Here is a 15,152-nt window from a genome sequence, read left to right on the forward strand (position 1 = left end):
GAGAAGTTATCTGGAAAGGGAAATGGCAGAAAGCCAGCTCTCATGTGCTGACGGGAAGAAATGTGCTGGAGGGGTCAGGAGTTTGCACAGGCTCTCCCCAACACCAGGTAAGAGTCTTTTCCTTCCCAGCAGGGCAGGAGGGGCCTTGCTGCCTCTTTGCCAATCTTCCTGGAGCTCTGGGGTTTCTCTCAAGTGTGATTTTCCCCATGGACCTGGGGGTTTTCCCAGTGGCTGGAAATCACCTCTGGTTTGCCATTGTTCCCCTTCCCTTTGTGAGTGTGGAGCCCCATCAGCTCCAGCAGCAATATGGACATTGGTTCAAACACCAGGTCTCCTGTGAATGAGAGGATTTCACACTTTCCCTGGTAGGATCCTGGCAGTCTCAAAGATGCTTTGCTTCTATAAAAATAATCATGCCATGATTAGTTATAAAACACTGTATTTGTTGTCACTTCCTGTACTGGCTTCTCTCTGTGCAGTACCAAGTGTCTCCAGAGTATTTGCTATTAGAAATAACAGTAAATGTCTGTTTGTTTGGGTTTGTTTTTCCCCCTGTCTGTATGATAAGACTGCATTTTTGCATATACATTTATAAGGAAAAGCATTTATTAATAGGAAAAGTTAAGCGAAAGAAAGAGCATCACTTGTGAGTACACTGCAGAAGAGGAGGATGGAAATCGGTGCTTTCCAAACACATCCCATCCTCACAGAAACCTTCCTTCAGCACTTTTTCAATGGCACCTTCACAGCTTGCACCTTTCTGCTTGCCAGTGGTACTGCTACAGCTTGAAAACACCTCCTGTGTTATTGGTGATCCACAGAGGAGCTTCCCCTCCACGCGTCCCTAAAGCAGGATCAGCTCTGGTTTACAGCCATGGAAAGGGTGGCACGAGGCCACTGGGGAGTAGGGACCACTGAGCAACCTTGGGAGGGCACTGTAGGACCCCGGCTTGTAATGTAGGAGTGATGGCTGGGACAGGAACTCTGTGGAAAATTTGGAGTGCTCAAGCAATGGCAGTGTAAGTTCAAAAGCTGTGCCTAGATTCCCTTGTCTTCTCCTTGGACACTGAATTTTAGGGAGGCTGACAGGTCTTTTGATGTTTCTATTACAAGGGGAAGCATTGCAGCCAGCACCATGCACCAGGTTTGGCTTCCATGGCTGAAAATCAGTTTGAAAGCTCCAAGGCAGTATGTGGAAATGCCACCGAAATTGCTCTGTTAATGGACTTACTCCACTCTCTAATGACAAATAGTAAGATGCAACATTAACAGTATTAAATAGGAGTGAGATGCAGAGATTTTTTCCTCGTTTCTTGGATGAGGGCTGTCTCTGCTGTTGCTGCCTCTGGCAATGATGATAGCAACTGGAAAGAATAAAACCCAACTGCTCCAAGCTGTGAGCTGCTGCACGCTCTGGAGCTGAGGCATTGCACAAGGACGACCTGCCCTCATCACTGTGTCCTGCAGTGGCACGATTGGGATGATGGTGATTTGGGGCTGCTTTCACCTACGTGGGACAAACCAGGCAGGATGGATAAACTGGATGGACACCCCCAAGATGGTGTGAGCCGTGCCCACAAGGAAGTGTTGTTTCTGATGCTAAACCCTAGTTGATTTACACAGCAAGAAGGATTGTGGCCCCTCATTTCAGGGTGCTAGATGAGATTGATCAGCCCAGCCTCGCTCTCCTGCAGTGCTTTGTGTTTGTTTTCATGGGGCTGCTGCTAAAGGCTATCAGCCTGTTTCTGGAGCCTTGTTCAATATGCTCTACATGGAAAGGCATGTTTCATTTCTAAGTTGAAGGGGGAAAAAAAAAACCAACAACCCCCCCCCAACACACACACACAAAAACCCAAACAAACATAAAATGCAGCGTGGCACAGATTAAATCCATTCGAGACAACTCGAAGAGGGGGAAAAAAAACCACCCCGCCGTATGTGCAAATCAATAGGAGGAGGGGAGAGGAAGGGGGGAAAAAGCAACTGTGACATATACAAACCCTTTAGTGTGCATAGCAAAAGATTTTTTGGCTGGCACTCACATGATTTTATTCAAGGGCTGGGAAAGAGCTACGATTAGTTAAAAGCTTCGGCAAAGTCTGGAGGGAGTGCTCTGAAGAGTTGGGAGCCGCGCAGAGGTGACTGTAACTCCTCTCGCAATTCCAGGCTATTCTTCTGTGGCTCAGGACAAAAGCCTTTTCTTTTCCCTGCGTGTTCAAAGAGACATTTGTCTTGAGATGTTGCAGCTGTGGGCCACGGGATTGCCTGTTTGAAGATACCCCCTCGTAGACGAAAGGAGAGGCAGCGCACTGAAAAGTGGTAGTATTTTCTCGTGTGTGGGTTCCCCCCCTTCCTCCTCCCTCTCTCCTCCTCCACTGCCATGTGTGGTTTTTAATAAGAAGAAGAATGTGGAGGCAACATTTTCCAGGCAAGGGGAAATTTCCTGTTTCTTTTCTGTTTGTTTAATAAAGTGTGTAGTTGACTGTAAAACTGTAGCTACTCTGTCGTGAGCGGGTAATTCAGGCGAGCGTCAGGATCGCTTCTCGATGCACTTTTATATACTGCAAGTGAACATGTTTAAAGCCTTTTTTTCCCCCCTTTCTTTTTCTTTATTTCATCTATTTCCTTAATGCTGCGTGGCGGAGGCAACTGAGATTAATAAGAATTAGGCAAATGGCTTCTGCTTTTGTTGCTGTGAGATAGTACCAGCCGTCTTGCGGTCACACAAAGGCTGCCATTTAGCAGGGAGCACTCCCTAATTCTCTTGGCAGGGGTGCCATTGGGATCGGATACAAGTGGGTGGCAAAGGGGAGGAGCGGCAGGAAAGGACAAGCAGGCTTTGTGTATTAAAAATGAAACAAAAGCACTTTATACGGCGGGGCTGCGTGCAACAAGCCGGGGTGGAGTTTGAGTTCTCTGTGTGACTGTAAAACCTCTCCTGGGGTTTCTTTCCCCCCCCTTTCTTTCCATAAACCCTTCCTCCTCTCCCTCCTCCTTACGAGCTCTCCCTGCAATGCTGGCGAGGGTCCTCGGGCTGGAAATGCCTACAGAAAAATAGACAACGAGACTTGTTACAACTTTGGGAGCATGGCTGGGGCTTTGCGGGCAAAATCAGCTTCAGTTGGTGGGGGAGATGCTGGATTTGGGAGGTTGATCCCACTCCAGCTCCAAGGAGAGCTGGTCCATGGCGTTGCATCACTCGATGGAGTGGACCCAGTGGTGTTGGAAAGCGAATGGGTTAATGCTGTGATGTTTGATCAGGATTTAAGGGGGGGAGCGTGTGGTGTTTCATTACTTTCTGATCCATGGCATACCTCGTTCTTAATGAAGCAGGCGCATGCAGAGCAAACGTGCTGTATGAGCAGGGGTAAAAAGGAAAGCAGACTGAGTGCAGCTTGGTTTTGTCAGCTGAAATGGTTTGGGGTTGACTGTGTTCATGCAGGAGGCAGGAACCAGGACAGTGAAGAACAGATGCAGGGTGGTGGAGAGGCAAGGAGAGAGGCCGGCAAGGAAAATACACTGCGGGTTCAGGGGCAAACCTGACAGTGGTTTTTGTTAAGGTGTCATTTCCATACACTGTGCACTTCATCTCGTATTGATTTGCTCCAAAACTTCCCTTGTGGGGCTGAAGTAAATTCCCTTGTTGAAGCTAGGGAAATGAGAGACCTGCCTCTGACCACCTCGCAGTTCCCAGCCAGCATTCACCCTCGGCGACTGCGCTTCTGTGTGCGGGCAAGGGTGACGTGCCTCACAAGCCTGTGTCAGCGTGCACAATTACATCCCTAATCCCGAGCAAAGACACAGATGCTGCTCCAAAAAAAAAGGAAAAAGCTGTGTTTCATTTGACTTTCAAAGAAGCTTATGCAATGGCAGTGTGATAAACCCGTTATTTTAGGGCTCAGATTAAAGGTGAGCGTTTCAGATAACCCACGGTTTCATCTTCCATGTGCTACGCTCAAGGAAGCCACCACCAGCCTCCATGTGCCCATTGCTCTGCCTTGAGGATGATCTGGTCCCCAGTGGGCACTGAGCTCAGTTTGTCCAGATAGAGGATGGGGGTGGATGGGGGTGGCGGCCACCAGGGCTAGGACCACCATGGCCACCTTGCTTCCTTTGTATTTACAGTTGTGGTGTGAGGCTGGTACGTGATGCTCTAAGTCTTGGAGATCACACACGTTAGTGTTTAAGTCAGTGTTATAATTCACTGGCTCGTTAACCTGAGAAAATAATCTAGTTGTGGTGTAGGGCTTCACATAAGGATTGTGTAAGCGCTCTGAGATTTGCACGTTTTTATTCTTGCTTATCTGCTTATGGCAAGCTTCTTTGCCTTATCCAAGTCATCCCAGCACTCTACCCTGCCTACTGATACACTTGCACTTCCATCTGGATGAAACGAGGGCAAACATCATGTATTACTTCCAGTACATGCTAATGGAGAGCTCAGTAAGAAAGACAGAGAGGAGAACCTGTTCCAAAGACTTTCATGTGTAATGCTGGATATCTCCTGTCAGGTCTGCTGGGTTGGCTGGTTCATCATGTCTTAAAGCAGATTCAATAAAACAGGAGCAGAGAGCCATTAAACCCACTCCATTGAACCTGCCTGTTCCCATGGAGTTATTTTTTGCCCATATAAAACTAAAGTATGGTACCCCACTTTCATATGCACCAGTGTGGATCCTCCCTGGGGAGATGCTCTTGGTGCCATCATCACCCTGGCCCGTAGCGCCTGTCTGTCACGTACACATCAGCTGGTGGAGATCTTACTAATACTTTACCTGGCAGCAACGTGGGCAAAAAGGCACATCTAATTTTCCCTTTAAAAAGAAACAAATTAGTTGCTCTTCTCATTAGTTTTTGACCCTTACTCTAATACCAGCTGGTGAAGGAGCCTCCAGTTCTTGGCTTTAGTCTGACTCACTCCAACAGTACCACAGACAGTAGCATTTGTTCTGTAATGCCCTGTGTGAGATGTTTAACCTGCCAGAATATCCCAAAACAACTCCACGGAGTTCCCTCAGCCAAGCCCTGTGCTTGACCAGCAGTTTCACTGCGAGTAAGTAGAGATACCAGTAACGTGGCAGGGAAAAGGTGCTGATCCAGAAGGAGTGAAGGTGTTCACTATGTCTATTAGCCCCTCAATGAAAGGGATCTCACAGCCATTGTGCTTAAAGGTGAGCCAGATGTTGGCTGGTAGCCCTGGAAGGTTCCTGTGTGGAACTAGAGGGGTCAGTTAGGAAAGGGGCTTTGTGGGGATTTGGAGGTTCAAACCCAAACCCTTCAGTCCCGGCTATCTCATGGTGCAGCAGCAGTAATAAAGCACCACTCTGTGCCCTGAGCACCTACTTCCCCTTCCTGTGTTCTTTCAAAACCCACCTGGGTAGCCAAAAAAGACAGATGGGATATGTTGTACAGATCCGATGTAATCCATGCCCTTACTGAGTGGTCAAAGGAGGCATAGAAATTTGAGTTGTCCAAAACTGAACTGGTTAATTCCAGGCAGAGCAATACACAGGGTACAAAATCAGCCTTCTGCAGCCCTTGGTGGGGATTGTTCCTTTCCTCACCTCTGTCTGGAGAACATCATGGTGTGAAATGGGAAAACCACAGCACAGCTGAACAGAGCCCTCAGTACAAACTGTTTGAAGGGAGCAGCCCATTGAGGTGTGTGTCAGTGTGAGAAGAGCAGTGTCCTGCATGTGCACGCAGCGCCACAGCAGCCATTTCATCCTGTATGGGCAGGTCCTTTGTGCTGGCTCCTAGAGCATGCTGTGGGATGCAGGGATAGACCGGGTTTGATTTTACAAGGTAAGCTGAGCTTTGCTGTTTCCAGCCTTTTGGTAGCTGGTAATAGAACAGAATATAAGCCTGAATCCTAAAGAGGTCTCTGTTATCCTGCTTTTTCTGTGATTTTCCAGTAACCCCCTTTTTTTTTCATGGATGTCTGCTTGGATTTGTCTTTCAGAGGTGGTCAAAATGGTAAAGTCATTCCTTACAAAAACAGACCAAGTGTCAGCAGAGCGAAATCCCAGCCCTCCTGCAGGCAGGGAAAAACTTACTGCTGGCTTGGGTTTCACTGCTAAGATGTGAAATAGAGCAGTTGAAGAGGCGGCAGCTCTGGATTATGCTGTTTTGGTTGAAACATGGCTTGTGTTGGTGAAGATCAGCACAGTGGAGATACATCCCCATTGAGTGCCAGTGTTCATCCCTGTCCTGACAGCAGGCTTCCTTGTGTTTATACCCCAGAGAGAGACCCGGACCGTGTGCTGACTTCACACTGCATTGCCATCGTCCCTTGATATTCATTGTTCAAGCTGAAACCATGTGCTGCTGAGCACACACAGGTACCCCTTGCTGTACAAGCCATGCTCCTTCTGCTTGCAGGTATTCGCCCCCAGATCATGAACGGCCCCATGCACCCGCGGCCGCTGGTGGCACTGCTGGACGGCAGGGACTGCACGGTGGAGATGCCCATTCTGAAGGACCTGGCCACGGTTGCTTTCTGTGACGCACAATCAACTCAGGAGATTCATGAGAAGGTAACGTGAGCTACAGCGGTAGCTGCGGGCGGCGTGCTCTGGTCATCCTCTCCCTGCTCTTCTTGAGCAGAAAGGGTACGAAGGCGCTCTCTGAGTCCATCAGCAGAAATCACTGCAGATTAAAGTTCATCAAGGATGGTTTAGAAGCCAGATGTTATTTGGGGGAAAATAGTCACCTTATCTCTTTGCATCAGGCTCTTTACATCAATAACATGAATGTTTCTCACGTTTAAAGTCCGCTTGCTCAATGCAGCAATAACACTCTACACCTCTCCAGAGTACAGCAGGGTTGCTCTGGCTTTGCTAACACCATCCCACGCTGCAGCCGATGGGTCTCTTCTGGTCATTTCTCCCCCTCGGGCAATGGGTGAGGTTTGGGCATCATGCAGGCAGATCCATGCAGTGTGGATGGGCGTTATGGGTGTTTCTGCTTGGAAGATCAACCACTTGTAAATATTTCTTTAAAGCATATTGGTAGTGCACGTTTAGACAGCTCCAATGAGGTCTGAAGTGATCAGAAATCACTTCCAGGATCTGGGAAAGAGAACTACAAATAGCAGCAGTGCTGATCTTTGCAGTGCTTCAGGTATTAAATGAGGGGGAAGGAGGAGGAGGGGGATTTGTGAGACGCTGACAGATGATAGATGAGCCAGTCTTGGAGAATTTGGCTAGGTCTTGAGGTTATGGAGCTCTGAAATAGCTTATGGTGAGCACTAATGATGGTTTGAATCTTCACTAAAGGGGATGAAGTGCAGCGTTATGTGATGGCACAGCCTCATGTGGATCTTTTTAGGGACTCTTGAAAACGCACAGAAAAGGTTAATGTGAACAGCGTGACAGGGACTTGAATGAACAGCATGCAAAAGAAGGTTGAGGAGTCATGAGTGACACACGGTCGTGTTCAAAACCAGCAGATGCTGCTGTAAAACCTAATTCCTTTTTAAAGGCAGAATTACTGCTGTCGGGAGCAGAGGGATAACAACCTGGAAAAGGGTCCAGGTGAGTGGCAGGCTCAGTTCTCCCCTGCCTCGGTTCCTCAGATGTAACAGCATCATTTTCAGATACCCATTTAGTCTGTACACAGAGGGAATGGCCACAGTACCGGTGCATCACACCCCTGATGGCTTTGCTGGCAGCCTGGGTCAGACAGTAGCAACTCAGCAGTAAAAATAGACCATTTATTGTGTAACCTCCTCGATTCAGGAGCTGCCGATGTCCCGTCCTGCTGGCTCCTGACCCCTCTGTTCTGTTGCAGGTATTAAACGAAGCCGTTGGGGCGATGATGTACCACACCATCACGCTGACTCGGGAAGACCTAGAGAAGTTCAAGGCCTTACGGGTCATCGTTCGAATAGGCAGCGGCTACGACAACATTGACATCAAGGCTGCGGGGGAGCTCGGTAGGTCTCAGCTCTGCACCCGATTCGCTCTGTGTCCCTCTGCGTGTTTAAAATCAGTACAGGTACCTGCTGCTTCCCATGCGAGCGTGTTGGCAAAGCAGAGGTACAGGAAGGACCCCCCAAAGGGGACTGATTTAGGCCCTAAAGTTACAGATATGGTTTAAATTCTTCTGCATGTAGAGATGATGATGAGAAAACTTGACCATGAGGTAAACGAACGGTGCAGCTTTAGAAGGCAGCTGTTAGGCTCCTACTGTGTTAAAACTGTTCCATCTCAGTTCCTTGCTCCTGTGCTGTCCCTGGTTCCAGGTGCCTGCTTGTGCCAACAGGTATTTGTATGCCTGTTCTATTTCTGAGTTGATCTAGCTTTAAAAACATTGGAGGAAGGGTGGGTTAGTGTGTTTTCTTAGGTGAGATCAGTCTTCTGATCTGATCTGATCTGATCTGATCTCATTCTTGGAGCGATAGAACCTTGGAATGGTTTGGGTCAGAAGGATGCTTAAAGCAGCACAGCTTCTCTGGGCACCCTGTGCCAGCGCCTCAGCACCCTCACAGGGAAGAGCTTCTGCCTAAGAGCTCATCTCAGTCTCCCCTCAGGCAGGTTAAAGCCATTCCCCTTGGCCTGTCCCTACATCCCTTGTCTAAAGCCCCTCTCCAGGTTCCTTGTCATGCCCACACCACCAGGAAGGCAACGTGTCGGATGGTGGAGCACGAATTGTGCATTGGGTTGTTGCTGCCTCCTTTGCAATCTCATCAAATGTGCCTCAGGAACTTACAAAAGAGCTTTACTGTGGGTACATATTACATGAGATGCCAAAATAGAGAGGGTCACGTTGTCAGGAAGCAGACCGTACATCTAGCTATGGGATATTTCAGCACGCCTTGGTTTGAGGGGTACATGCTCAGACAGTGCTGGGGTCACCCAGTTTCCATGCTGGTTTGGCTGGTGACAGAGACCTTTGGTTGCACACTCCCAGCTACAAGAGCTCAACTGTAGCCTGATTTTAACAGCTGAGTTCTAACTGGTTTTGATCATCCCAACATTCAGTCTATCATCAAGCACAATAGTGTTTCAGATATCTTGTATTAAAGGTTATCTCTGGGGAAGTGAGGAATAACAACCATCTCACGTGAGCCATTTTACAGAGATCATTGTGATAAGAGAGTTTCAAATAGCCATTCCTATAAAAAGCAATTCTCAATACACTGAATTATTCTCTTTTTCGAGAGGAGAACAGTATCTTCCCAACGTAATGGTTTCTTCATGTTTTAAGCTCTTATTGTTATTATCCATTATAACAATATTCTGAGGCTTTGAACAGCAAGAAAGGACAAATATAACGAATAAGGTAATGGGATGCTGCAGTATAATCCTTCTTTTTATACTTGGCAAATTGGGTGGCCAAATGATGTGGTTTCGAATAGAAAATGTAATGACTACCCACAAATGTGGCGTAAAGTTTAATTGGGTTTGCTTTCCGTAAGGTAGTTTTTAAACTGTGCAGTCAGTAAATGACCGGGGTCTAAACACTGTTGGTGGGGCTGGGTTTGACCCACTATAAAACCCCCCAGAGCCAGATGCTGGTGTTGAACCATCCGCTGTGGGTATCTATCCCCTGGTACCAGCAGCTCCTGGGGGCACGAGAATAAATAATGATGTGAAGCTGATGGAAAGGCAGCCTGGTGTCACCCAGCTCCGTAAGCAAGTGGTCCATCAGAAAGGGATGGGTGCTGGCAGGGTTGGTGATGGGGACCCTTGGCAGAGCTGCAGGCTGATGGAGACCTGCCCATCACCTTCTTGTCTCTTCTGCCATGAGCAGCCATAGCCTCTGCTCACAGATGGGCAGGAGCAGTTGTCTGATGCTTCAATGTGTTTTCTTCTTGGGAAGCTCTCCATACCCTTCATTAGGGACTTGGGCAGGCGGTCAGATGGCTTCTGGGCTGCACCCACATCTCTGAGGTAAATCAAAAGGTCCCCTCTGTGGAAGAAATGGGGAATGTAAAATGAGACATCAGCCTTAAGAGCTTGTGGGGACCAGAGCCCCATGTCCCTATCATCTAAAAGAGAGAGGAGGTGAGCAGTGCTGGTTGGTGGTGGGTTTTTCACCCTGCAGGGTCAGTGAGTTTTTCTCCCAGTTCCCATAAGTCTTTCAAATAGCTGCAGGGTGGAAAACAGTTTTACAAAGGAGTGGAGGGACAGAACAAGGGGAATGGCTTTAACCTGCCCGAGGGGAGACTGAGATGAGCTCTTAGGCAGAAGCTCTTCCCTGGGAGGGTGCTGAGGCGCTGGCAAAGGGTGCCCAGAGAAGCTGTGGCTGCCCCATCCCTGGCAGTGTTCAAGGCCAGGTTGGACACAGGGGCTTGGAGCAAGCTGCTCTGGTGGAAGGTGTCCCTGCCCGTGGCAGGGGTTGGAGCTGGGTGAGCATTAAGGTCCCTTCCAACACAAACCAGGCTGGCAAAAACAGCAGAGCAGCTCCTGGGAGCAGGGGTATTGGCAGGGGATGGGATTTTGAATCAGTGCCCCTCACAGTGGAAGGGGATTTTCTTACTCTTTCTGTATCTCCTATTTGTTCTACCCATGGTATCTATTCAAAGGCCCCAGTCCAGTAAAGCACCTAAATACACATCCACCTTTAAATGTGTGTGTAAATCACATTGAATCTGGTGGGATATAAGCTCTGCTGAATAGACATGACATTAAGCACATCCTTACCCATGTTACCCAAGCCAGAACCCGGATGGGGCCATAATCAGGGAGGCATTTTCAGTGAACTTAATACTTACAGCTCCAAGCACTTTAAGATAAACCTTTTGTGGCTAAGGAACAAATGATGGTGAACATGCTGTGGTGGCAGTGGTCACCCCGTGTCTCGCAATGGGGTGTTTTGACTGTTCTAGTGCTTGTTAGTGAAAGGAGAAGCTAGCCCTGCCACCGACGTGGTGCACCAAACCTTGGTCCCTAAATAACTTAATGCTTGAACAGTGTTGTTCTGGAAAAGGAGTGACTTCTGCCAGTGAAATTTAAGTCCCTTTGATGACAGATTAAACTGAAGTGAGACCTTTGCTGCTGGGGTTACTCCTGTGTAGCTGCCACACTCGAAACCTGTGCTTGTCCTTCCTCCTTAAGGGTATGGGGGACCCCTCAGTGTTACCGGTCATGGTGTGCTTTGCAGAGATTTCAGGCTGCTGTACCTCAACCACGCACATCCTCAGTAGCCATTACTCCAATGCTTTAAGCGATGATGCACTTGGGTGACGTGAGGGTGAAGGGCTGGATCCCCCCGTCCGCTTTGCCCCCTATCCATGGCTGCGCTCTGTGGCATTGCTTCCGCAGGGATCGCCGTCTGCAACATCCCGTCGGCGGCGGTGGAGGAGACGGCCGACTCCACCATCTGCCACGTCCTCAACCTGTACCGCCGCAACACGTGGCTCTACCAGGCGCTGCGGGAAGGCACGAGGGTGCAGAGCGTGGAGCAGATCCGGGAGGTGGCCTCCGGAGCCGCCCGCATCCGGGGGGAGACGCTCGGCCTCATCGGCTTCGGTACGTTGGCGAAGGGATGAACGCGGTGCAGCGCTGGCACAGGGCTCATCCGCTGAGGAGTCCTCGGCACCAATTCACTGCCCTTTGAAGGACCCAAAATGAGCATTTCCCAAACCAGAACTAATGATGTGACGTGGAGAGAGCATCTTACGTTGGACTGGCGGGAGAAAGGAGATGCATTTTGTTAAGCCTTTACTGAGTCCAAGAAGGACCACACCTGGTAATGCTGCCATCCTCTCCCACAAAACCCATTCCTGAGTCACAGCACCGCCAGCCCAGCTCCTCCTGAGCCATTCTGGAGTAAAACAAGGTTTGTCTTCAGTTCACATATAGCTGTAGAGAGTGTCAGCATGAGAGGTGGCAGCACCTCTGCTGACAGCCCTCCTGGGTATCCCTATTGGTAGCCAAGCCCAACCATCACACGATGGGTCAGGAGGTGCATTGAGGCAGCAGCAGCAGCTCATCCAGCACTTGGTAGCCCGACACATACAAAACAGAGCAGAGATTTGGTGAGGCTGGAGCAGCAGACTGGGGTCAGTCTGTCAGGGTCAGGGTGAGGATGGCAGCATGTGCCCAGCTGTGCGCTCACATCTGGCTGCCCACGCAGGCACCCAGCTGATGTCCCCTTGTCAACCACACAGCTCTGGGGCACCGGTACAGCATTAAGTGTGTGTGTGCATGGGGGGACATCGCTGTGCACCCAAACCAGGCACGTGCAGGGCCCCTGCACTGCTCCCAGCTGGAACAACTGACATTGAAACCATTGAGGCTTGGCACACAGGGCACACGGAGCCTGCCCAGCCTGTGGATCCAGTGATGCTGCAGCCCTTCCCCAGCACAGCATCCACACAGCCCTTTGCTTCCAAGCCACGACAGTTGTCTCTGTCATGCCCAATTAGCCAGCCAGAGGCTGGAAACCTCTCCATCCCAAAGAAGCTGTCTGAAAGGGAAGGTGGAGCTTTTTGCCTTCCCTTTTCATCACTCCTTGCTAGACACAGCACCCCAGAGGATTGTTCCTCTGAGGAGCCCAGGGGGTCCCACAGCAGCCCCGGGGCCACGCTGGGGTGTCAGGGGCTCAATGGGAAGGTGGGAATGGGTTAAATGAGCCCCTCTCTTTGCTCCCTTCGCACACAGGTCGCACTGCGCAGGCGGTCGCAGTCCGAGCCAAGGCGTTCGGCTTCAACGTGATCTTTTATGACCCGTACCTGCAGGATGGGATTGAGAGGTCCCTGGGGGTCCAGCGGGTCTACACACTGCAGGACCTGCTCTACCAGAGCGACTGTGTCTCGTTGCACTGTAACCTTAATGAACACAACCACCACCTTATCAACGACTTCACGATCAAGCAGGTAATTCACCTTGTGTGCATAGGATCATGGAATGGTTGGGTTTGGAAGGGACCTTAAAGCTCATCCAGTCCCAATCCCCTGCCACGGGCAGGGACACCTTCCACTAGAGCAGCTTGTTCTGCTCTTCAGCGGGGTTCCTCTTGTCATGGCCACTGCCTCGGTGCCTATGGGTTACCTCCACATTACTGCTTGCACCCAACAGCCCGTTTGTCTCCCCACTGTGTTTATTGGGGTGTAGCGTGCTGCCAGGTAAGTGAGCCCTGTGCCCATGGTGTAGTGGCAATGGCAGAAGCAGACTTTGCTTGCCAATACCACCCAGAGCTAGACTTCTGTAGAAAACCAGAGGAGGCCACGAGGATGCTCAGGGGCTGGAGCACCTCCTGTATGAAGACAGGCTGAGGAAGTTGGGGCTGTTCAGCCTGGAGAAGAGAAGGCTGCGTGGAGACCTTAGAGCAGCTTCCAGTATCTGAAGGGGGCCTATAGGGATGCTGGGGAGGGACTCTTCATTAGGGACTGTAGTGACAGGACAAGGGGTAACGGGTTCAAACTTAAACAGGGGAAGTTCAGGTTGGAGCAAAGGCAGAAGCTCTTCCCTGTGAGGGTGCTGAGGCGCTGGCACAGGTTGCCCAGAGAAGCTGTGGTTGCCCCATCCCTGGCAGTGTTCAAGGCCAGGTTGGACACAGGGGCTTGGATCAAGCTGCTCTGGTGGAAGGTGTCCCTGTCCGTGGCAGGGGTTGGAGCTGGGTGAGCTTTAAGGTCCCTTCCAACACAAACCAGTCTGGGGGTTCTATCAAACCACATACTGGGATGGGGATTGCCTGGGGCTGGAGCGCAGCAGCACAGCATGGGAAGTGATGTACAGTCCTGGATGGAGGCACCCCGGGGCACCCGCTGCTGCATCGGGATGGGGTAGGACCAGGTCCCTGCATGGGGCTGACTCTCCTCTCTCTGCCAGATGAGGCAGGGAGCGTTCCTGGTGAACACAGCACGCGGGGGGCTGGTGGACGAGAAGGCCTTAACCCAAGCCCTGAAGGAGGGACGGATACGAGGGGCTGCGCTCGACGTGCACGAGTCTGAACCGTTCAGGTACCGCTGCTGCTCCTGGGGCTGTTCCTTGGGGTACCATCAACACACAGCACCCTGAGGCTGTTCCTTGGGGTACCATCAACACACAGCACCCTGAGGCTGTTCCTTGGGGTACCATCAACACACAGCACCCTGAGGCTGTTCCTTGGGGTACCATCAACACACAGCACCCTGAGGCTGTTCCTTGGGGTACCATCAACACACAGCACCCTGAGGCTGTTCCTTGGGGTACCATCAACACACAGCACCCTGAGGCTGTTCCTTGGGGTACCATCAACACACAGCACCCTGAGGCTGTTCCTTGGGGTACCATCAACACACAGCACCCTGAGGCTGTTCCTTGGGGTGCCATCAACACACAGCACCCTGAGGCTGTTCCTTGGGGTACCATCAACACACAGCACCCTGAGGCTGTTCCTTGGGGTGCCATCAACACACAGCACCCTGAGGCTGTTCCTTGGGGTACCATCAGCACACAGCACCCTGAGGCAGTTCCTTGGGGTACCATCAGCACACAGCACCCTGAGGCTGTTCCTTGGGGTACCATCAACACACAGCACCCTGAGGCTGCTCCTTGGGGTGCCATCAGCACACAGCACCCTGAGGCTGTTCCTTGGGGTACCATCAACACACAGCACCCTGAGGCTGTTCCTTGGGGTGCCATCAGCACACAGCACCCTGAGGCTGTTCCTGGGGGTACCATCAGCACACAGCACCCTGAGGCTGTTCCTTGGGGTACCATCAACACACAGCACCCTGAGGCTGCTCCTTGGGGTACCATCAGCACACAGCACCCTGAGGCTGTTCCTTGGGGTGCCATCAGCACACAGCACCCTGAGGCTGTTCCTGGGGGTACCATCAGCACACAGCACCCTGAGGCTGTTCCTGGGGGTACCATCAGCACACAGCACCCTGAGGCTGTTCCTTGGGGTACCATCAGCACACAGCACCCTGAGGCTGTTCCTTGGGGTACCATCAGCACACAGCACCCTGAGGCTGTTCCTTGGGGTACCATCAGCACACAGCACCCTGAGGCTGTTCCTTGGGGTACCATCAGCACACAGCACCCTGAGGCTGGTCACACCGTGGGGCAGTCCCATGAGGTGGGAAAACCAACACCCTGTAACACTGGTGTGCTCTGCTGGCACAAGGGTTACAAATGCAGAGACACCCCAAGCAGTGATTCCCATGGGAGCACTAAGACCTACCCGCAGCAGGCTGGGTTTCAGCCCTGTTGGCT

At 50.9% G+C, this 15,152-nt stretch overlaps 1 protein-coding gene across 6 annotated transcripts in view; it reads left to right on the plus strand.

Annotated features, from left to right (window-relative positions):
• The window catches only part of CTBP2 (C-terminal binding protein 2), a 140,142-nt gene that overhangs the window by 120,357 nt on the left and 4,633 nt on the right, over positions 1-15,152 (plus strand). For 3 of the 6 annotated variants that reach the window (XM_062635229.1, XM_062635230.1, XM_062635231.1), the window contains exons 3-7: positions 6,382-6,536; positions 7,792-7,936; positions 11,271-11,477; positions 12,612-12,826; positions 13,782-13,912. In XM_062635229.1, coding sequence (XP_062491213.1) covers positions 6,382-6,536; positions 7,792-7,936; positions 11,271-11,477; positions 12,612-12,826; positions 13,782-13,912 — 853 coding nt within the window. Of the gene's footprint in view, positions 1-2,073; positions 2,429-6,381; positions 6,537-7,791; positions 7,937-11,270; positions 11,478-12,611; positions 12,827-13,781; positions 13,913-15,152 lie in introns of those variants that run through there. The other 3 variants (XM_062635232.1, XM_062635233.1, XM_062635234.1) reach the window with 3 other exon arrangements.

This window comes from Pezoporus occidentalis, unplaced genomic scaffold, assembly GCF_034315485.1.
Source record: "Pezoporus occidentalis ecotype Australia unplaced genomic scaffold, CSIRO_AGI_Poc_V1 ctg45, whole genome shotgun sequence".
Lineage (NCBI taxonomy): Eukaryota > Metazoa > Chordata > Aves > Psittaciformes > Psittacidae > Pezoporus > Pezoporus occidentalis.